Raw genomic sequence first — 23,745 nt, 5'->3', positions numbered from 1 at the left:
CATAGATCAACACTTTTTCTGAACCTTCTTTCCCTACTTCATACTCATATTGGAGTCCCCTCACTAGTCACAGCTCCATCAGCCACTTTCCCATGCCTCCCTTGCTCCCAGTCCTTCTCACTCTTTGCCTGCTCTTTTTCGCACTTTGACTCGCTAAGAAGCTCCTCACTTCACCAAGTTGGCTTCTGATGAAATTCCTGATCTTCCTGCACAACAGGATAGTTTGCTCCCAAGCTCACAATTTGTTTTCTTCAAAAAGCAGCCATCACTTAAGATTGGGCTATAATTTTTAGGTGGCTGAAGTGGGGTGAAATTAATCTTATGACAATGACAGAGTCTTGAGACTAAGCAGTAATAGAAGCCCTCAGCAGCAAACAGAGGAGTTTGTGCAGAGCCCTGGTGCTGGCCAGTCTGTCCCCTCCCAGTTTGCTTTGATCCCAGTTCCTGTAACGTACCCCAAGGTGAGCGGCAGCAGATCAGTCATGGGGGCCCAGCCACTGTTTTGAAGCAAAAATGAAGCATTTCAAGGAAGCTCATACCAAGAGGTCAGCCTGGAGCCAGAGCCAAGCCCTGATGAAGCCAGTTAAGGCAGAACTGGACAAACCAGCAGAAGTCCTGATTGTACCCACCAGCATTGGTTGGGGTGGATCACCACCCAGGTCATGAGAATCAGGTCACCAAGGACTGCCGAGGGCTGGCAACTCACTGAGCAGCCCACTGACTGTTAGCAGGAACCAGGCAATCGCTCAGCAATTAGCGAAGGGCAGGGTGATTGTGGTTGATTATCGCAGAGCTGGACAAGGCGCTCAGTTTTGCCAGGCTTTGTGGGAATGGCTGCGGCTGCCCACAAGCAGCACTTCCCAGCACAGTCAGGCCTCCAAGGGCAGCGGTCAGTGTTCCCTGGCACCAGGAGTGCCAATAGCACAGCTCCTTCTATGAGAGGATAGTGACATGGGATACTCCTTCAAGGAGAGGAGGATGACATGGCAGAGGCAACCAACAGCCAGATATACCACCTGGGATAACCCCAGCTAAGCACTACCCCTAAAGACACCTTAAAAACAGACTAACAAAGAGCAAAGAAAACAGGGAGATGATGCTACTCAAGGATTTGCCAAATGTTGCTCGGACGAAAGCTTCAGTGGGCATTGCAGTGGAGCACAGAAGATATTTCAGAATAAAAATTTGTTCCCACAGAATAAATAATATTAATATCTCTCTTCAACTGAGATAGAGCATCAAAAACACTTGGAAAGGACTAGGTAGTAAAAGTCAGCTAATAAAAACTAAAAAAGTACTCTTACATCTATTTTGTGAGTTTTCATGTGTCTGATTACATTCTACATCAGCTTTGAAGACTCCACAGTACAGAGATGAAAGATGCAGATTCCCAAAGCAAAGTTAACACTGCACCTTTTGCATGACAATGAGGTGCAAAAATGAGGTGTAAACACTAAGAACACCTTAAGGTGGCTGATAGAAGCTTATGAAGCTTCCCAGAGAGGTAATTTCTGATCTGGAGATAAGCCTAAAGGTTTAATCTGAAATGCTAACGAGGAGGAAAACTGGAGAAGTTCTGAGGAAGGATTTAGATTGGAGATATCGTCTCCTGTAGGGTGGGATGGAGAGTTTTACCACAAGACAGTCCTGGTTTCCCAGTGTTTCCCAGTGTTCTTCCCCCCCAACGGCAGCCACGTGCAGGGAACAATGCAGCGGAGCTGCCACAAATCAGAAGGGTAAGTGACAGTGCTTTTATGGTGCCAAATGGAAGTAACAAAATGCAGGAAGCATCCTGTCAGATGTCACTTAGCAGCAATATCACGGGGGAATCTGGGAACGGGATTTGCCTGCATAGTAGGAATTCCTCGGTCCACAGAGAGGGAGAAACAGAAATGGCAAGAAGGGCAGAATCTAATCTTGGCCTGTTGAATGAACGGGAAAGATTCCTCAGTTCCAACATTATCTCAGGGAGCAAACATTAGGTTTGGCACATTATTGTTTTACTGACCAGGCTTGATTCCTTGTTGTCCAGTAGGATTCTTGCCCTAATCACAAGACACAAAGAAAAATATAATGCAAGAGACTTCCTCTCCTACAAAGGGTCTGACAAAGAGTGTAGCAGATGGACAGTGTATGCAAATGAGAGATCTGCAAGGAGAACACTGAAAATTATTTGTCAGATGATGCTTTGTGAGGAAATAAACAGATGCTTTGAACACATTTCTGAAGACAGATCACAATCAGGTCATGGTGAATTTTTAAATTAAGTGAAACCCTATCACACCTTTACTCAACATGGTCCTCAAAGTGCAGTGAAAACAGCCCAGAGAGCTGGGATGACAGTGCCCATTGATTTGGATAGGCTGCAGAAGGAAGCAAGAGCTGAGCCTAAGGATTGTAAATCCCAATCCCAATTTCCTGCAAATCACAGGGTGCCTGGACTGTGTTTTTGTTTTTCTAGCTAAACAAGGCCAGGCTAGGTCACAGCAAGAACATTTTATTGTGCGAGTAGAAGTGTTTTCTTCCCGAGCACATGTGAATGCACGAGTGCGAGAAAGATACCGAAAAACCAGGATATGATTATGAAATGACCCAGCTATCCACCTAGGATTTACCTGTGCCACGCCGGGCATTATCTCCCTTCATACATGTGGCCTGGCTCCGAGAGGGCTGGGGAGCTTCCACGTGCAGGGAAACCAACTCGGATCCTGGAAGCAACATCCTTGTGCTAACAAGGCACTCCACCTAAACTAATTAGCCCTGCCTTTCAACAGGCTTAATTACGTGGGGCACCATCCTGTGCTGTTGTGGCTAGACAGCTTCCGGTTCTGGAGCTGGCTCATCCACAGCCCGTCCAAGGACTCACTCCTGCACAGCGCTGCTGGTGCCAGGCCACGATGCTGGAGCAGGGGCTCTGCCCTCGTCACCCCCCAGAGCCACGCAGCGCCCGTGCCGAGCTCTCTCTGTGCAGAACCACGTGCCTGCAGCTCTGCTGCTTGCACCGAACACTCCTCCTTCCGAAACCGTGAGCTGACTTTCACAACAGGCCTGCGACACAAGAGGAACTCCCCAGACAGACCACAGCAACGATTTCAATTCAACAAGAGGAAAAAACAACCCCAAAGCGTGAAAGGTGCAAAGCACTAACCGTGCTCTGTGTCACTGCTTCACAAGAGCTTTGCAAACCACAAGCAAGAAGGTCTGCGCTTGGATCTGCCCCAGAATCCAGGTGTTACTTTCATCCACATGCCTATCTGGAGCCATTAAATCAGGTTTTGAACCGGGTTAACTTGGAGATAATAAAGCTTACGGTCTAAATAGCCTGTCAAGAGTGAAAGTCCCTTGTGGTGAAACAAATACTGGAGTAGGAAATGGAAGAGGAACCTCAGGGATGAATCCTGGAAGTTCAAAGCATGATGCCGATCTACCTGAAAAGCTCCACTTGGCCACTGGCATTAGATGTAAAGACAAAGTTTATTAACAATCCTTAGCTCTTCATGAGGAAAATTATTCAGAAATGTTAAACAAGGGTCAGAACAAGGCCACCCACGTCACCACAGCCATGTAGAACAGGACACTGGTAAAATGTTAGACCTGTTTAAATCAACTTCCTTGGCTCCTGGGAAGGTTAAAAGGTCACAACTTAACACAAAATTGTCCTACGTTTCCTCTCAATTTAATTTCCCGAAGTTCTTCAAAATGAAAGTAAAGAATGTGGTTCCTGGAAGCATCCCAACCATAATCCATAGGAATTCTTTAAGACATATATCACCCTTTGTGTCTGCAGACATGGAGAGACAGGACATAGAGTCATCCCTTATGTTTTGAGCCACCATGCTAGCCATTTAAATTATATTAATTATAAAATATAATTAAATGGTGGTTTTTTCATGGCTAAATGTAATTACTTGAAAGCATTATCCTTTAGGATAGAAGCTTAAAAAAACTGATTTAGTTTGGAATTTTAATCTGTTTTCCTACAATAGATATTTTGTGTACCCAAGGGGGAAATGTCAACCTCACCGATTTACCTCATTTGAACTTTCTGCCCTCATTTTGCCTCTCAAAGAAATGACTGGGACTGTCATCCCACAGCTGAAACCCAGAGATATTTGCACTGAGCAGAGTCACTCAAGAATGCAGCATGTTGCAAAAAATGGCCTGTTTTGACATATTTGGTTGAGCAGTGATACTGTGAGTAAGCCCTATCGACTGATCTGCAATTGCACTGCAGGACACTGTGGGAAGTCAGAGTGTTGCTCACTGTGGATCAGAGAGCAGAACCAGCAGAAAGAGCTTGAATTATCTCAGAGTACAGGTAATTAAAAAAGATGTTTCTTAATTCATGATCCTCTTTTGAAAATGCAGAATGTTTCACGTGTGAATCCAGTGACCAGAGAGCTCTGTGGTAGCACCCCAAGACACATGGATTCACTTTTTGTACGTCCACATGCTGTAACTCTGGGCACTCAGAGTGAGCCTCGAGTCACAGAACTCCAACTCCTGAGGCCTGCAGTAGCTGACAGCAGAGCTAAAACATCCCCTGTGCTAATCATCTGTATTAATCTCCCTCAGCACAACTTCAGCTGTTCGTGCTGTGACTCACTGTGCTCTATGTTTACCAAAGTGCACGTACAGCCTTTTAGAATAATCTGTTTAAAATCACACAGTGAGTCCCACGGGGAACAGGGTGGGGAGGAAGAGGGAGATGTCAGGATCCTACAATCCAACATCATTTGTTTTGACAGCTTTTAATATTCCACATTAATCCTTCCACGTGCTGATCTCCACTGTGCCTCTGTGTCACCTGCCAGCTGAGGCCATCACACCCTGCTCACCAGCTTTTTAAAAGGTGTATTTGGGACATGGGGCAGAACTGGACCATAATTTCCTCAATATTGCCAGAGGGACAACATCAGATTCATTTCCTGGTTATCCATAATCAGAAATTGGTAATACAAACCACCAGATAATAATGTATTTGTGGGGTTCTTTTTATATCTTAATCATTTTAGCCAAAAGGTGATTAAAGTTGGAGATTTGAGTCATGTATGACTTCCTGTACTTTCCTTAAACCTGGGCTCTCGTCCTGAATCAGGCTGTTCACACTGTAGAGGTGTCTTGAAGGGGCAGATGGGGATAAACTTGACCCCAGCAGTGACAGGTAGACTTGGAAGTGTAATGACTCCTCAAATGGTTACAGCCAGCAGAGGTAAGAACAGCCTTTCACTCTCAAAATACATTTAATTAAAACCCTCAAAATACATTTTTTTAAGCACCTCAATCTGAGTTCAAGGAAATCAAAATGTCAGCATTAAAGGCACCCCTTATTAACAATCTCAGTTCAAATATCAGATTAAATGGACATGGAAATGGAAATGTTCCCCACTGAAGGTCAGCTATGGGTTGGCCTGCTGTGGATTATTCCAGGGGTTGCTTTTTCTGCTCTAAGTTTTATGCTTTGTGGCACCTTGTAGAATTTCTTACATTTAGCAGCACAACAGAGGCAACCTGTGTTAGCCTTGCAAGGTCTCTGCACTGTCATTCACACTGTCATTCGTTATGTGCAGTCAATTCAATGCAATTCAGACAATTTCTGTGAAACATCTGATTTCAGGCAGCACATGACTTTCCACTTGAGGCAATGTGCTCTAAAAGCCATTCTAGCAGTGAGCTGAGCCGACCACATTTGGAAGAGTTACAAAGGGTGGCTCGGAGGGAGCAGCTGCTGCTGAAAAATGTGGTGTGAGCAGCATCTCTGCTTGGGTTCCACTTTCTTCTTCCTGATCTATAGAGTGCGAGTAACAGCTCCTTGGCTTTTACCTGAACAGTACGTTCCCACTGGAAGGGGGTGGAAATATTTCAAAGTTTCATGCAATACAGTGAAACCCAGGAAGCTGCAAACAGTTCGTGACATTTCAGTAACAGGAATTTCGGGAAATACCCTGCCCAAAGAACTGGAATTCAGATGAAGGCCCAGCACACGTATTTGACTAGGAGCTGGATGGAGACCATATCCCATAAAGTATTACTGCTAAAGCACAAAACACTCCAGTAACACTGGAAACTTGTATCTGGATTTCTCTTCTTCAAGAGTATCTTTGGGAAGAAAGGGAGGAAAACATTTCACAGCTGTCAGATGCCAGAAAGGTTGATTTCCAGCAAATCCTGCACTTGTGTATGTTTATTTCTTGGAATTTTTGCTGGCAGGAATGGCCCCATGCTGTGCTCAGTGCAGTGGGTGACAGTCCCCACAGAGCAGACACGTATCCCACATCCTTTCAGGCTGACCCAGTGTGCATCCAAATGTCCTGTACTCGAGTCAGTAACAGCAGGGCCACGATTTCAGTCAATTCTCTAAAACTCAGAGAGGGGAAGGAGGCAGGGAGGGAGGGAAGGGGAGCAGGAAGACAGGCTGGCTTTTCCACTTCTCAGAAAACACCGGTTTTTCAGAGAACACAGTGATTGCTCTGCCCATCTCCCGCTTTTGTCAAGCTAGTATTTAAAGTAAAATACATTGCTTGTAAAATGTGACATTTTAGAGCCATTTTGGTATTAAGTGCTAAGCTTAACAGATGCTTGTGGCATGAAAGGTTGAACTGGATCCAACTCACTTTAAAGGAAAACATTGGGGTGTCTGGAATATGCTCCAAGGGACCCGGCACGCTGGATTCAAAGCCTTGCTTGGAACACCTGGAAACTAAAGTCTTTCAGGTACAAGGCAAAAAAGTCTGTTCAAGAAAGCTTTTGAAGAGTGTGAAAGTGTGGTACAGGAGTTTAGTATGCACAGATGATTAATTTCCTCTTGGAAAGGTATATTTATGACAGCAGGATATTTATACTGAAATATCTACGTTAAAAAGCAGGATATTTATATTAGAATATCTACATTAAAATGCATAGTTCCTTCAAAATGAAATTTAACTATGTAATTCCTTAGTACTTAGTAATGGCCACTGATCCTGGTTCAACAGAACCCAGTGTCTGACCTGGGGTCTGATCCAGCTCCTGGCTGATGTTTGTCACTGGCCTTCCACAGGCACAGAACTGAATATAAAATCAACAGACATTAATTGTCAAATCAACATCCTGCGAGATTTTGGAGGGTTTTCCCTTTTGTTTTTAAAATCTGAATTCCTAAAATGATTAAGTGCCTTAAATGCACACCAAAGCCAATCAACAATACCTTTAGATGTGAAAATATATCCCACAGGGACAGGCATATTTAGATGGTTTTTAAAGGCTACCACTTAAAAAATCTAGATCTTTATAATCATGTATATTTCCAGTGAACTGAATGAACTTTTAATAAACTGGTATGTCTGATTAATAACCATCAATAATTAACGGTTTTCTCTCCCTTCTGCCAAAAAAGTATTGCACTCATACCATCCTTAAGGCTGTCATTTACAGCCACTTCTTAGAGAAAACAATATTACAATAAAATGTTTTGTTAACTCTTAGTGCAACATTCTTCACCAGTTGCACAATGACCTGATAGTTGCATTAATTAGCACACCATGCTTGACTAAGGAAATCATTTTTAGCTAATCAGGAGATGAAAAGATAATGATAATAAAACCAGAGCATTTCTGGGTGATTTGAACATCGAAACAATCAATATTTCACTGTTCAGTATCACTGTTTGGCAATTGGTGAGTCTGAACGACATCAGGACCGATGCAATTCCTTGTGGAATAGAGGGAAAAGTGCATGAGCCCCTCTTTTAATTCTACCAAATTATAAATTGATTTTGAAAGCTCCTAAAGTTTTAATCTTTATAATTGTTATCTTATAATTGTAGAGTTAAGTCCTCTCCCTAGAGAGGACAGAGAATTCCAGATCTGTCTTTCAGGGTCAGTGCTTTACCTTCTATATATGACCCTCCCAATTAGGACCAAACCCTGCTCCCACCAAGACTAATAAATACAAAAAAAGTATTTGGGAATTCCTGCCCACTTACAAACCAAATGATTTGGCTGCTGAGAACCAAAACACAACCTTACAAATACTTTTTAAAGCACAAGAAAGCAACTTACACTTGGAATCAGATCCTGCAGGAGGACAAAGTTTTGGATATTGGGACTACCCAAGGACAGGCTGATGGCTCTGGGATTTGTGCGGTGCATTACCCCGGGAATGTCTCCGCACGGATACGTGGATGCAGCCTCTCACGATTCCGTGGCCAGCTGTGTCCGGGACACAGCCCTGCTGCACTGAGCTCAACCTCGGGGGAGGAAGGAGCAACTTATATATATAGCTGCTGTGGGGATGAGCTGATGGGTGCTTTTGGGAGGCTGTTTCAGCCCCCACTGGCTGGAAAGTGCTGATGACATGGAAGCTGAAGGGGCTCAAAGCAGTGGGACAATGAAGAACCCTGTTCATCACTAAGGCATGCACAGACTGTGCCCCGCGACCTAAAAAACTAACTCTGCCTGCCAGAAGTTTGGTTTGGGTGGTTTTGTTTGTTTTGGGTTGTTTTTTCGCTCCGATCGAGTACACATTTCTCATTCTCATATGGAACTGATTCAGGGCGCTGAAGACTGCGCTGTCAAAATCTCACCCACAGCAACTGTTCTCATTCTGTGCAGAAAACAAAGGAAACACAGATTGTATCGACTCTGATATTAGCAATGGCAAAGCCTCATTGTCTCCACAGAGGCCTGACGCAATCCAACGGGATGGGAGTGAGTAAAGCAACACAGAGCTGCCAGGGCCTGACCTGTGTTAAAGAGCAGAGTGGATTTCGGGACACAACGGGAGGGTGCCACTCTGAAGGTCTCTTCATTGCCACCTTGGGTCACCAGCTGCCTGGGTCATTCCAAAGGAACCCACCCATCAGACAGAGCCCTGTTAATAACTGATGACTGTTTTTATGGCTTTATCCTGTGGGATCATCAGTGAAGCGACGACCTCAACAAAAAACCCAGAGGTTTGGCTCCTCGGCTGTTCTTCCAAAAGGTGTTGCTGTTGCTGTTACAACATACCTGCTCCTCTTGTCAAAGGAAAGGTGCTCCCTCCACCTGGGTGAGGAGGCCATCTATGTGTGTCCTCAGGTTCTCAGCTTGCAGCCCCTTTGGAACCTCTGTTCAGAGCCATTCCTGACACCAGGAAAGGAGAACTGCACAGCTCAGAGCTGCCTCCAGCACTGGGCAGACTGGTCCCTCTGGGAGGCAGGTATCTCCCACGGGGGCTGAATGGCTGTCCTGGCCAGCCCAGGAGAGCCCAGCCCACCTCAGGAATACAGCAGGACAGCGGGAGCACACAGAGGGAGTCCCGCTGGCACCCGCTGGCCTCGCCACAGATGGCAGCTGGGACCCGGGGAGTGACAGGCTCTTGATGGCAGCAGCACGTGTAGCATCTTCATGTGACATCCACAGGTGGGGTGGAGGGGAAAACAGTTTTTATCCGTTGCTATGGAGTCATGATTAGCTTGTATGTCTTCAGAGCCTGCCGAGGAGAAATGAAGGCTATTTTCTTATATAGATGTCATGAAATCAATCCTTGCAGAATTTCGGGAGTCAAAGGCTAAGCAGGTTTGCCTGAATACCTTCTGTCACTCAATACACAAATAAATCTAGCCGGGAGACCTAAAACCAGTGTCATTTTTCAGCCAGAGCTGATCACAAAAATTACTCTTTAGTCTCATTTGGAGCTGTTTATGTGTGCAGTAACACACCAAACGTGTGTTCAATAAAACATAGCCATTATCTTCGCAGAAAATGAGCCTTAGAAAATTAAGAAAAAAACCACCCTTATTGCAAAGTGCAGTGACTTCAGAAGAAACTTCTCTTATTCTCTCCAAACGCTAAAAGAAAACCTGATGTTCCTCTTTTAAAATGTGTCTGCCTCTAGGTCTTTGGCACAGGTTTGCTGATGGGAGGGCCGGCAATCTATTTAATGACTGCATTGACGTCAATAGCATAACTGAAATACTTACTAAGATGCATGAGTCCAACTTTCAGGGGGTGTGTGTTCGCAGGCAGGCGCAACACGCGAAACGGACTCTCGGCAGGAACGAACTGCCCCCGGAGAGCCAGGAAGGGCCTCGGGACTCCCCCCTGCCGGCTCAGCTCCACTTGCCTTTCCTGCAGGTAACTTTGAAAATTCACTTGGAAACTCACTTTTAATCTCATTAGCAGCAAGAATCACTTCATCACTCAACAGCCCTCATTTCACTCAGTCACGTCATTAGCTGATTATCTATCTGATTTCTTTCACAGTTTTGTTTAGTTTGTGAATAATCTGCATCATCCTAGCACTGCATCCTTTACAAATAATATTTGTGGGTGATAATATTTATGGGAGGGCTCTAGCACCACTGAATTTGTTGTGCACACAACCAGTTACTCTTTAGCTCAGCTGCTTGGTAACACGTGGTTCCTCTGCGCTCTTGTAAAAGCTCAAAGCACCACATCTACTTGACTTTTACAATCGCTCTCAAAATCAAAAGGTCAAATCTTCAGCCAAACTCACAGCAGAGCAACAGAATTTCAAAATGAATCCTCTATTTCGTGTGTGCCCAGAGCATTCTCAGCACGCCAAGTGGAGGGAGGATGGTGCAAGAGCACCAGGTCCATACTAATTAGCTGGGATTTATAGATATTTGTAACCCAGAGCTGACTTTGATGCATGGGGCTCGTTAACTACTACAAAAGTTGGGGCTCTCATTAGCACAAGCACCGGTATTATCCAGTCTTTGTTTATGCTTTATACAAATGTTCGTGCACGAGTCTGTGTACATCTTACACCCACAGGAAAAATGAAAGAGTACAAGTTTTGAGGTCGTGTAAAGGCATGTGGGAAGTGCAGACAAACGTGCAGATGTACAGGAAAGCAGAGGCTACGGCACAAGCAAGAAAAACACCAATCCTTTGCTCCCATCCCCAGAGAGGAATTTTAACAAAGCTTTAATCCTGTGAGCCCTGGAAAGCCCATGTGTGACATATCCCAAAAATGCTACACCCCCCAAGCCTGGGGCTGCACTCGGGGTGCAGGGTTTATTATATTGCTGGGTATATAATTAATTGTGAGGACAGACTATAATTACTCAGTGCTCAGAGTATCCAAGGGGCACTGCCTGTTGCTGAGAAGAGTCTTTGCCAACCCCTCACGCATGTGCCACCTCTCCCCCGTGTCCCTGGTCATCCCAGAGGCTTCTCAGTCCCGGCTAGGACAGTGCTTTCTCCGCAACGTCTGTGACAGGGAGGAAGGGGCTCAGGTACCTCAGTGGCCAAGGTGAGGTGACAGCATGAGGAGCCTGAACTAGTCCAGGTGACAACCAGCTACGCAATCACTGTCAAGCCAAGCAAACAGCACCGATCCTGTGCTGAGCTGAGAGAAAGAACGTGGTAAAATATGAAAAAGTCCTGGGAATAACACAAAGGGAACAAAACAGATGGGGAAAAGTTTGTACCAAAAAGGCTGAAGAATGGGAGGCTTAGACTGAACGTGACAGTCAGTGAAAGATGATTTAATTCAGAGGGAAGATGGGTCAGTGAAGTAAATAAATTTGGAAGAAAGAACAAAACTAAGCAGGAACGGCCAGACTTGTGCTGGTTAAAGATGTCATTAGTTGAATCTGTCGGATGAGAACTGCAGACCTTTCAGTGATGCCAGGGGAGTGAGAGCTGAACCAAGAAGAGAAGGTGCTGATGGATTTGCTGAGCCCAAGGTAGCACAGAATCACAGAATCTGCTGAGTTGGAAGGGACCCACAAGGGTCATGGAGTCCAACCCTCAGCCCTGCACAGGACCATCCCCAAAAGTAACACCAGGTGCCCCAGATGATCATCCAAATGCTCCTTGAGCTCTGCCAGCCTTGGTGCTGTGACCACTGCCCTGGGGAGCCTGTTCAGTGCCCAACCACTCTCAGGGGGAAGAACCTTTTTCTAAGATCCAACCTAAACCCTGCCCTGACACAACTTCATGCCATTCCCTTGGGCTCTGCCACTGGTCCCCACAGAGCAGAGATCAGTGCCTGCCCCTCCTCTTCCCCTCCCAAGGAAACTGGAACTGCAATGAGGTCCCCCCTCAAGGTCCATGGACATAACTGTGGCAGAGGTGGCATTTAAAAGAAACAAAGGGGGAATAGGAGAAAGAAATTGCCACAGCCACTTCTGTGACAATGTGTTTACATGATGCTTCTGTAGTGTCTGAGAGGGGGTACTGCCCAGCACCTGTTCATGACCCTGGCCCTGCACAGCTGCACTCTATGATGCTACACCCCACAGTATTCCCATTATCCTCCTGTGTGAAGTTCACCAGCTAATTAAGGATTTAGCTACAGTTCCATATTTCCGTGTTATTCATTCTCAGTTAATTCATAAAAGCCATTTTGCTCATTCCTGTGATCTGCACTTATAACAAAATAACAGGAAAAATCTGCCAGATTTACTTCAGCTGATACCAAGGACAAAACACAGGATGTTCAATACATATTCCTCTTCCTTCTCTGGCTGTGGTTACAAGGCTAAGAAAGCGCTGAAATTCACAGTGACACCAGTAGTGGTTTTCAAAGCACTTTGTCCCATGAAAAGCCTGGCCAGAAGTTTTCACAGTTTCAAGAAAATGAAAGCAAAAAAAGAAAAAGAATTTCCTCATTTCTCCACGGCTCATTTATTTCACCACGGGCCTGGGTCCTCAGTGATGCAACACCAGCAACATATTTGGCTGCTCTCAGTTTGAAACAACGGACCAATCCTGAAATATTCCAGTGGGAGTAAACAGCTGGCATGTATTCCTTGCAGTGCAAATGCTGGATATAATTTGTCTCCCTCCAGGGTAATTTTATTAATGCAGGCTCGTTTGCTTTAAATCCTGCGTTCTGCACTTCTCAGAACAGGATATAAATCACTCCACAAATGACAAATCAAAGGAGACATACACGAGGTGCTCATAGTGATGTCAATGCATTGTGGTAAATCCACAAATCAATGCGGGACATGGGAGAGCTAAAATAAAATTCCAAGCTTTGCCGACTAACTGACCTAGAGAATATAAACTCATTTCTTTCCAAAACACATTCTTTTATCTAGAGAGATGTAACACAGCCTAGTCCCAATCAAAACATGACTGCTTCCTTCTGCAAAACTTTCAGGAAAAACTCTGCATCCTTTCAGCCACAAGAGCCATTGGCACTGAACTGGAAGTGTTCAGATAGGAAAATCTCTCCTTCCACTCATAATTTCCAAATCAGAAGCCATCAAGGGAAAAAAACCCTGAAAACACTGAAAAAAAAAAATCTCTAAAAACCTCTGTTCTTGCTGCATTTATATGGAAACTTCCTTAGAAAGTAAACTGTTATGATTGCTAATAATGTCAATATTGACTGCTCTCATGTAGGAAATAACACAATTTCCCATCAGTCTCAAAAATGTTTCTTCTTCCTACCTGTAAAGTGCCACAATTTATTAGTTTGTAATGATACAACTGACCATTTTTTTTCTTTCATGGGAAGACTTCATCTAAAAGCCTTTAAGATTGATGGTTAAGAACACACTTACTTGAGGGCCCAGGAATCCAGCCTTTGCAGGGTAACAGAAAACTTGCTCTAAAATGATGTATATCAAACCTTTCGGTCCCAAAGGAACTTTCATGTGTTCTCAGTATTGGAAGCTTGGTTAGCTAAGAAGTAACAAGTATCATACTCATGTTGGAAATACCTGTAGAAAAATGTCCCAAAAGTGTTAAAACTTTTAAAGCAATTTTTTCCACAGAAAGTGCTAAGAAAATTAACCTAAAAATTCCTGGAAGGGCATTCTCTCCTTTTTATTATATTCTGTAACTTATATAAACAGAGATGTGGAAAGCTTATGAAATTTTCCATTATTTTTTTCACATGTGCACAAAATCAAAATCTTGCTAAAACCAACTTTAAATAAGGTGATGAATTGCATTCCTGCTAGTTCTGAGTCCACACTGTTCACAGACAGGGACTGAAAGAGAAGTTTAAGATCATGTTGTCCAGTTCTGTTTCTGCATCAGAGGTTTCCACATCCCATTAACAAGTTTGGAGGAACCTAATCTGGAAGTCTCCAGGACTCTACATGTCCCCTGAGAATAAATAATACACAGCATGAAAGGAAATGATAGCTATCCAGGCTTCACACGCTGTAAAAATTAAGGTTTATTAGTCCCTCCAAGCACGTAATTATTGGAAAGGCTGAGATTAAACCTTACAGATGGGCACTGCTCCAAATCTTATCTCCTTCTTTGTGGGAGAAACCTTTGAATTAGCACAAGAAGGGCCAGCCCTGATCCTGAGTGGGGTCCCTCAGGCCCTCAACACTACACGGCTAAACCAGGTGTTAAAATAAAGAAGCCTGTCCTAAGTCACCAGCAGCTGCTTCTGCTCCTCATTGTCAGTACTTCACCCTGCCTGAGCAGCCCTCACACCGCTGCCACCCCTCCCTGCCTTGGTGCTGAGCCCCCTCAGGGGTCCTGTGATCATCCAGGAGGAAGCACAGCAAGTTTCCCCTCAGAAAGATTTTTGGAGATTGCCATTTTTACACAGATCACATGGAAACAAACTGAAATAAACAGGATAAAAAACCCCAAAAAACAAAACCCAGCTGTGTCTGAGCCTGTTCAAGGCTTGTAGGCTGGGGCTTGTCCAGGCCTGTGCACACAGGGACTCAGAAGAACAGCAGTCACTGTGGCCCTGACTATCAAACCAAAATCATGTTCATCTCCTAAGCTAATATACAAGGATAAACCCCAAACCAAACTATTAAACTAAAAATATTTTGAACCTGATGGGTCTCTCATATTGGTTTTGCAGGATTAACTCAGAAGAAGCTCTGTGAGCCCAGAACCACACCAGGGGAGGGGGCAGAGAAGCAGCTGAGAGTAAAACTGTGCAGTAAGTGTAGTCTGCCTTTGGCAGGTGATTTGCAGGTGATTCCCAAAGACCCACACTTACCTTGCAGGTTAACCCTGGACACAGGTGGCTGACTGGTGGCTGGAGATCTCCTAAGAGGAATAAAGAATACTCTGTCAGTAGGTATTATTTTATCATTCCAAACCCTGCTGGCAGTTCTAACTGTCTCCTCCCCCAGTTAAAAATCCTTTTTCACTCTCACAAAGAAGCCCAAAAAACTTTACAATGACTTGTTGAGCACTATGGGCAGACCTGTTAGGAAAACCCAAAGATGTATGTCCAGTGGATAGGCACACACACATGCTGGAAATGTGCCATCATCCCATGCTGCCTTTGCCACTTTCTGCTCAAAATACACCTGGAAGTCAGCAAGGGCCTGTCTTTATGGCTGAAAAGGTCAGTGCCTTCCCCAGGTTCAAGGCCTTCTCCCAGAAAGCTTTTCCCTACAGAGTCTGGAACGGACCCTGAAGTAATATCAAATTGTTGTAAGGCAATGACATAGGTAAAGTCAGAATTGTGTCTTTAAACCCTGCAGGTAACATTTGAATTGCTTGTGAAGTGAGTAAAAAGATGATGCAGTCATCAGTGTTAAGCTCTGAAACAGCTGACGGACATCTTTTTCACTGGGAGCAAAAATGTCATCAGCAGAGCCTGGGTTTCAGAAGGACCAAAACCTATTTGAAAAACTGGTTCAAGTCAAGCCAAGAGGGTCTGAGTGGAAAAGGGTGCAGTATCTCTCCAAATGTCAACATAGTTCCCTGTGAGATTTGCCAAATAAAGCTGTTACTTTTTCAAGTTGAAACCATAATCAGAGACTCTTTTTTAAAGGAGTTAAAAAGAGTTGACACCAAAATCAAGATACTTCAGTTTAGATTGAAGGTAGTACTTCAGGCTGACCAAAAATGAAACTTCGGGCTTCTGCTTCCCTAAGAAGTTTCAGATACATTTTAACTGCAGCCAGATTTCCCCACACTCTCTTTGCCAGCCTCCTAACCCCAATTTTTTGAGTCAGCCACTGAACTGAACATCCATTATTCGCCAGCTCTCCTTTGAAGCTAAAATCAAAGGAGGTGAGCGGCTCAATTCTGCTGCAATTGTAGCTCCGGGGGGTTCTTCAGAAGTGCTCCAGGAAGGCCTTGCTGCCCAGGTGAGATCTCTGGTTCCACCCTCGACCCTGGCCTCTGGACCCACCAGCAAGCAGCATGGGGCCAGCCAGCCTCCACAGCCTGCTCCCACCAGCAGGCTCCCTGGGATTTCAAAGGCTTGGCTGTTCTGGAGGGATGTGCAGGACCCAGATTCTTCGAAGGGTTCAGCACAGGGCACACACTTCTCTGAAAATCTGCCCTGACCTGCCTCTGCTGAGCCTTTGAAAAGGCAAATCTTGAAATCTCTCAAAAACAGAAACTCCCCAATAGGGACACCACGCTGCGGCTGCAGCGCTTCCAGTATCGGGGGAGATGTGCTCCAGGTATCTCCAAACCCTGAGCTGCACAGACATGCCTTTGGGGGGGCGGGGAGGCATGAACTGCTAGTCAGGAGGGTATTCCCCGCTCCAGAGCCTGGAAAGGGAACAACTGCTCCCGGCATCCTCAAATTTATGGCCGTGCCCATCCTGTTTTTGTGGCAACCAGGGCGCAGGCAACAGAGACCCAGAGATGTGGCTGTCGACAGCACCATCTCTTTTTGGCCATCACTCTGCTCCAGTGTTCATGGCTCTCCCTTCCTGCTCCTTCCCTCTTGCCGGCGGGTATGAAGAGGAGCAGGCGCCGGATGCTTTCTGACCATGTCCTGGGCCACAATTGCCAAACTCCGGCACTCCAAACCCATTAATCATACTCTCCTCTTTTCCAATCAGGAAACTGCCTTAAGAATCCTGACGTTAAAGTCCAAAAAATACGACTGCTGGTTGTTTTTTTTTCCTCCAGCCCTTAACATTCATATTTTCCAGCAAATATGTGGGACAGCATCCTCTTTTTTTTTTTTCTCAGGCCAGAATGGGTGGAGGAGGAGGAAGAAAGAGAGGAGAGGAGGGGTTAAAGAAAAGCTGAGATTCTCATGATCCCCAGTGCGTAAGTTTAAGTAAAATACCACATATCATAAGACATATGATAAAATCATGAGCTGGCAGAGGGGCTGTGACCCAGCAGAGCTGTTTGGAAACTGTGCGGGAAGCTCCTCAGCGCCTGGAAGCACATTCAGCCACGGATTTGGATGCTTGGCATATAATGGTTTAAACATTTAGCGACTTCTACTTTGGCTGGGCAAACAACTTTATACCTCAATCAAATCTGGGAATGTTTTCAAAAAGACACTGTAAGATGCCTGTGTGTCCTGCAGGTTACGCCCTCGCTTCCTTCCGGCCTGTCCAATTTCAGATTCCTCATTAGGAACTACTGAAACGCTCGAGCTGTTCAAAAAAGCAAAGCTTTAAAAAAAAAAAGGAATCTATTTCAGCCATCTGTTTTTCTAGTAACCTCCATCTTGGTGGTTCCTTCCCATCAAAATTTGCAAACAGAAATCAACAGGAGGAAAGTCTGGCTAAAATGCTGGGCTTTATGTAAAATACAATACTGAGTTGGAAGGGAGAATGCCAAGCTCGTGGAGAGCATCCAGGTGATGCCACTCACATCTGCAGCAGTGAAGCAAGACCGTGGTGTTCCCCTGGAATGGATTCTTGCACCTCATCCTTTGCTTCTGGAGCCAGCAGGACATTTGTAGTAAGCAGCGCCTGCCAGTCTCAGGGTGGGATAAATGGGATGGGTGGGTGCGCAGACAACATCGCCAGGAATGAATGATGTTGGTTTCATGCAAAACAGCTCACTTGGGGCAAAACAGGCCAGAAGACGATGATGACTGGCTCAGTATAAATAGGCAAGGGGAAACAGTGGTTCCGGACAAAGACATAAAAAAGAGTTTGCTTGATTTCTCCTGTTCAGCAGGTACAAAACCCAGCATTCTCCTCTTGAGAGCATCACCTTCCCCACTCAGAGCAAAGGAAGCGATGTGGGATCCCTGGCTGTAGGTGGCACAGGCCAGTTCCCTGGGCAGCCCCCGTGGAGCCAACCTGCAGGACACTGCTATCTGCCCTGCCAGAGAACTCTTGCTGTCCCCAGAGCCTCATGCATGGGGTCTTCATCCTTGGCACTGCCCATAAACAACTGTCTTGTGAATCAGCAGTGGAAATGCAGGGCAGGACCATGGCTTGACTGAACAGAGATGATGTCTCTGCTCTTAGCTGGGCACCTATGGAACCCTTGGGACAGCCAAGGTGGCAAAGTGAGGAAGATCATGGAATTGTTTAGGTTGGAAGAGACCTCTAAGATCACCGGGTCCAACCCAGCATTGCCAAGGCCACCACTAAAGCACGTCCCCAAGTGCCACATCCACATGGCTTTTAAATCCCCCAGGGACAGGGACTCCGCCACTGCCCTGGCTAGCCTGTGCCAGGGATGGACAAAAATTTTAAGTGAAGAAATTCTTCCTGATATTAAAATAAACCTCCCCTGGCACACCTTGAGGCCGTTTCTCCCGTGTCCTGTTCCCTGGGGAGGAGGTGAGGGCTGTGAGGGGCTGAGGGACGGACGCCATGAGGGGCTGAGGGCACGGACGCCACGAGGGGAGAGGACATGGCGCCCCCTGGCGTCCAGCGCAAACCGCGGCGGGCGAGCCGGGCGGCCGCGATGGAGGAGCCCTCAGACACCGCGGGTCCCCGGCCCCCCCGGCTCCTCCTCCGGGCGAACCTAAGGGAACTTAAAAAGGGAACTTAAAAAGGGAACTTAAAAAGCCAGGCTTACTTGTTGGAGGTGCCGTGTAAATTGGTGAGGAGCGTGAAGTTGTTCCTCACGCTTCTTAGGCTGGCCAGCACCTGAGGGAGACAAAGACCACAGGCGTCACCTTCTCTGCTTTAGTGCTTTAAAAACAGTTTTAGAGGCCAATACGCCACCAACTCACCTGGGCGAAAGGTGTGACAATCAGGTCGTCGCCGTGCCTAATAAAAAATGGAGAAATTGTATAAATTGATGTACAAATTTACCCTAAAAACAGAGCAAAATTCACGTCTGGGAATGAGCGTTTTCCTGAGGGGTTTTTCTCGTGCCACAAAAACAGACGAACCCACGCGGCGTTTATTTAACACCACATAAAACCTTGGTCCTAATGGAAAGGTCACAGTGTATATCCAAAACAACCCGGCTGGAGTGAGTGTTCAGATTGGGAACACCAGGCAATAAAAGCCAGGAAATTCAAAAGTTAAGGCTCTCGCTTGCACCGCGGTGGAAAAAAAAAACCATAATGGTGTGGGGAAAGGTCACCTTTGAATTTCCTGGCTTTTGTTGATCTCTGTCGCAGTCTTTAATGTTATTCAGACGCCGGGTTTTGTCCGGCTGTTTTCATCATGGAAGATTTGAGCAGAAGTTCTGAGCAAAATATATCACAGCCATTGATAAGAGGGAATTTTTTTTTGTGCTATTATATATAGTATTTGTGTCTGTATGGAAAATCCAGTAGGATTTACCTATCTGAGCGATGGTGGGGTATAGAATAACCAAATCGTGGAATGGTTTGGGTTGGAAGGAACCTTAAAGCCCATCTCATTCCATCCCCTGCCATGGGCTAGGGGTTCCACTAGACCAGGTTGATCCAACCTGGCCTTGGACACTTCCAGGGATGGGGCAGCCACAGCTTCTCTGGGCAACCTGTGCCAGGGCCTCACCACCCTCACAGGGAACAATTCCTTCCCAACATCTCATCTAACCCTGCCCTCTGGCAGCGGGAAGCCATTCCCCCTTGTCCTGTCACTCCTTGTCCCAAGTCCCTCTCCAGCTCTCCTGGAGCCCCTTTAGGCATTGGAAGGGGCTCTGAGGTCTTCCTAAAGCAATGTTGTAACGAATTATGTGATTAATTGCATAAGTAACAACAGGATCCACTGAGCAAGGGCAGAACAGGCTACAGGCTGTTATGGGCATTTCTGGAGATGTGTCCATCAGTGCTTGACTCCTCCAAAGGAGTATTGTCCCTGCCTGTGCTGCCACAGAGCTCATTAATTAAATTGTCTCAATTAATTAAAATTAAAATTGTCTCAACACTGATGTCAAAATCAAGTTGGTGTGGGGGTGCTGGTTTCACCAAGTGCTGCTGGAGCCTTGATGCCTGCAGGGAATGGACAACTTGACTAAAGGGAGCTGTGAGTTTGGGAGAAATGATGGGATTCCCCCACCCCAGCACACTGCTGGGAACATGGGGCAATTGTTTAAATCCACCGTTTACACCAAACATGGCATTTGCATAATCTGGAGTGGTTACTTTGGTAAACATTTACTACATGTTAACTCACAGCAGGGATATTCTCTTTCAGGAGAATTCTCATGGATCTTGCTAATATTTAGTTCTCCATTTTGTGACAGAACTTGGAGGGCTTTCGCAACAGTTCAATTTTTTTTTTATGAGCACCTTTTTTGTAGCTTAATGGTCACTTTAAAACTTTAAATTGGGCCCTTCAAAATAAAGGGCTGCAAATCCAGGGCACTCATTTAAGCTCCAGGCTCTGTGTGTATTGATCCTCTTGAGCTCAACCATCTGTCTTGGCTCATTTTCCGCACAGTTCTAGCAAGCAGCCACTAACACTAAACAGGATGGGGAAGAGCTATACTGTAAATATAAGTACAGCACAACTTCTCTGTTATTTCAGGATAAGGATTTGAAAGCTCTTCTGCTAAATTATGGAGAAAATGGGAATGTTTTAAGGATGGGATGGGGGAAGGGTGTTGGATCTGCCTTGGCAGACTGCAAAACCACCCATCTTGGGCGCTCCGGCTGTGAAATGTGAGTGTAGCACCCGTAACTCCTCTTAACAGAGCTCTGAGGATTACAGCAGCCACGTAAAGCTCTTAGTGACTGTAAAATATGAGGTGAGCCGAATTTCTGCTTACTGTTCACTTGGGAGAGAAGAGTTCCTGGACATGGTCTTTGGTGATAAGTCGTAGTCGCTGTCGGATCTGTACAGGAACGACTCCCGGCGCTGGCTGTGGCCTGGGAACGTCGTGTGCAATACGAGTCCTGATGAGGAGCTGGCCTGCGGGTCCAGCGGGCTGCGACCTGGGGATGGGCCATTTTCCACATCGAAGCTGTGAACAAAGCACATACTGTGTGTCACACATCTGCCAAAAGAGGTGTTTCAGTGCCTGTGTCATGTCTGCATTGCTCACACCATGTCATTTTCTCACTACACATGTCATTTTCTCACACTGCATTTACTGCAGCCTCTCACTGGCATGTTTCTATTGTATGAAGCAGGACTCTGCGTGACAATAGAACATTTACCCTGGAGGGCTCTTTCCTGGCTGCATCTGCTCAGGCTTCCTTCAGCCTGAATTTCTCTCAGCTCAGCACAGCTTCTGTGGCTCTCAGCATGGACATGCAGCAGCTGAAGAGGGCAGGGTTAGGTTAGAGATTAGGGAGAAATTCCTCCCTGTGAGGGTGGTGAGGCCCAGAGAAGCTGTGGCTGCCCATCCCTGGAAGCATCCAAGGCCAGGTTGGACGGGGCTTTTCTGGTCTAGTGGAAGGTGTCCCTGCCCACGGCAGGGAGGTGTAACAAGATGAGCTTCCAACCAAACCATTCCAGAATTCCATTATTCTAAACAACATCACCAATCTCTGGAACTCTCTGCACTCCACCCTCATGGATGTTTGCACAAGTCAGGGGGTTCCATCTGCCAAATCTCACTCCAAGCCTTACAAGCATAACAGGCACTAAAGATACTACAACATGACACCCCCCCTCCAGCCCAGCCCTGTTCCCATCCACGCTGGAACCAAACTTTTGAAATCTTGCAAGGTTGGCAAGAACTTGGCAGTTGTGTGAGCTGCATGTCCAAGTCTCTTCCCAGCCATAACTCACGTTTTAGCCATTCAAGGTGTTAGTTTAGTGAACTTTAAACAGCTGAGCTTAAAAATAAATTAAGAAGAAAAGCCCCAAACCTCCTGTCACCATTTCCATTATACACCCACTTTCTTAAGGTTTCATAACTTGGCTGCTGTAATCTGTGGCTGAAATCACCCTGGACACTTTAACAAGTGACACCCCTCGTAAACCCTGAAAATAAGCAGGTTGGCCTCCTTTGCTTGGGCATTTGGACCTGATATAAATACCAGATGTGTGACCGTGTCCCAGCAAAGCCAAATGAAATAAGGCTGCATTCAGGATGAATTTTCTTGCCTTTGGAACTTTGAGGCTTCACCTCACTTACAGTGAGAGCTCAGTTCTCGCTTCGCAATGCCACATACCACTCCCCATTCCTGATGTTCTCCCAATTTATTGCTCCTGTTGGGCCCTGGCTATGACACCGAGCTGCGGTCCCTGCCATGAATTTCTCCATCCCTCCCTGCTGCTGCCTCCTCCAGTGCTTTAATCCAGAAGATTCCCTCAGCACAGTGGCAGGGAAGACCCTTGCTCTCCCTCTGCTCTGCAGCTCTGCTTTTAACTGTTGCAGGAGGAGCAGATAAATTATTATCTTAAAAAAATATTAGTATTAAAAAATAACAACTGATGACAGCTCTGCTGGAGGTTACTCTGCTCCTTGTGGTTGCAGACAGATGGTGACTACTTTGGTCTCATGCTATTTGGTCCCACATATGGTTCCTCCAGAATTAAGAAATGCATGAGAACATGCACTTAAATAATGCAATTAAAAAATGCATGGGTACCCCTGCAAGGATTTTTAGATCCTTTGGAGATCCAAAGGTAGGACACCAGTGTTACACAGTACACACTGAAGAGATTCCTAAATCCACCACCCCTCACTGGAGTGTTTACTTACCCAGCTGCTGAAGTGCATCTTGAAACTGGTAATGGCTCAATTAATGTTCTTTACTTTTACTCTTTGTTATCTGCCCTTTTACCAAAGGCAGCTTGAGTACACTTTATTTGTACCCACAGAAGTACAAATACCACTCAACAGAAGAAACTCAGCCCTGTAACTATGGCATCTACAAACAACAGCCAGCTGATAATTATTCCATACCTATTCAGAAAATTAACTCTGATTACTCAAAACACTGTTGCAAAACCAGCAATTGGGAACATTCAATTTACTGACACAAATGGAAATTGAGCGCTGAACTAAATCTGAGAATTTAGCCAAGCAGAGCTTCTACTGGCTGTTTGATACCTGCTGCTCACTGGTGGGCATCGGCAACTGGTTTGGGAGAAAAAGTCCACACTTTAGAGGTTTAAAAAGTGTTTAAGAGGTGAAGTGAGGAGGTAGGGAGCAAGGCTGATGGGGGTTCTTTGCAAAGACAACTACTCTGCAGCAAAGTAAGTTTGGGAAGAGGGGAGCATGGCCTCTGTGCCTTCAGATAGGTGGAAGATACTCAAAACCTCCTCTCTTTCCCTCCATTAACATAAAAACAAGCTCTTTTCTAATCTGGGCCTATCCTGAGTCAGACTTGCCAGAAGTCCCACCTAAGTAATGGGGATTTTCAATATCTTTGGAGGGCATGAACACTTTAGTAGCTGGAGGCATAAGAAGGACCCTGTCACCCTGTGACCTGGGTCAAAGGCACAGCTCCATCTCCTTTGTCCTTCTGCATTTTTCAATAAACCAGGATGGTTTTGAATTGAAGAGGAAAGGAGGTGACAGCAGGTGGCAGGAGTTAGCTGCATCTGGCTCCTACAGGCAGCGAGGGGACACTGGCCTTGGACGTGGGGAAAGCTGTGACTGAGACACAGTGATGAACAGTGAACATGGTAATGAACGGTAATGAACAGACACACAGTGGTGAGCCAGGAGAAATCACTGCAAAACACAGCGAGGTTTTTCCTGAGTCACTCTGAAAAACAAAGGAAATTAATAACAGCAACGCCCAACT

At 45.7% G+C, this 23,745-nt stretch overlaps 1 protein-coding gene across 3 annotated transcripts in view; it reads right to left on the bottom strand.

Moving 5' to 3' along the window:
- The window catches only part of PDE4B (phosphodiesterase 4B), a 197,659-nt gene that overhangs the window by 40,140 nt on the left and 133,774 nt on the right, over positions 1-23,745 (bottom strand). For all 3 annotated transcript variants that reach the window (XM_050307439.1, XM_050307441.1, XM_050307440.1), the window contains 4 exons: positions 20,808-21,002; positions 18,832-18,868; positions 18,675-18,745; positions 14,923-14,972 (listed from right to left, as the gene is read on the bottom strand). In XM_050307439.1, the coding sequence (XP_050163396.1) occupies positions 14,923-14,972; positions 18,675-18,745; positions 18,832-18,868; positions 20,808-21,002 (353 nt within the window). The remainder of the gene's footprint in view (positions 1-14,922; positions 14,973-18,674; positions 18,746-18,831; positions 18,869-20,807; positions 21,003-23,745) is intronic.

The sequence above is a fragment of the Myiozetetes cayanensis genome, unplaced genomic scaffold, assembly GCF_022539395.1.
Source record: "Myiozetetes cayanensis isolate MyiCay16 unplaced genomic scaffold, myiCay2020 scf12, whole genome shotgun sequence".
Lineage (NCBI taxonomy): Eukaryota > Metazoa > Chordata > Aves > Passeriformes > Tyrannidae > Myiozetetes > Myiozetetes cayanensis.
Note: the sequence above shows the minus strand (reverse complement) of the source record. Positions and strands in the feature narration are given on the sequence as shown.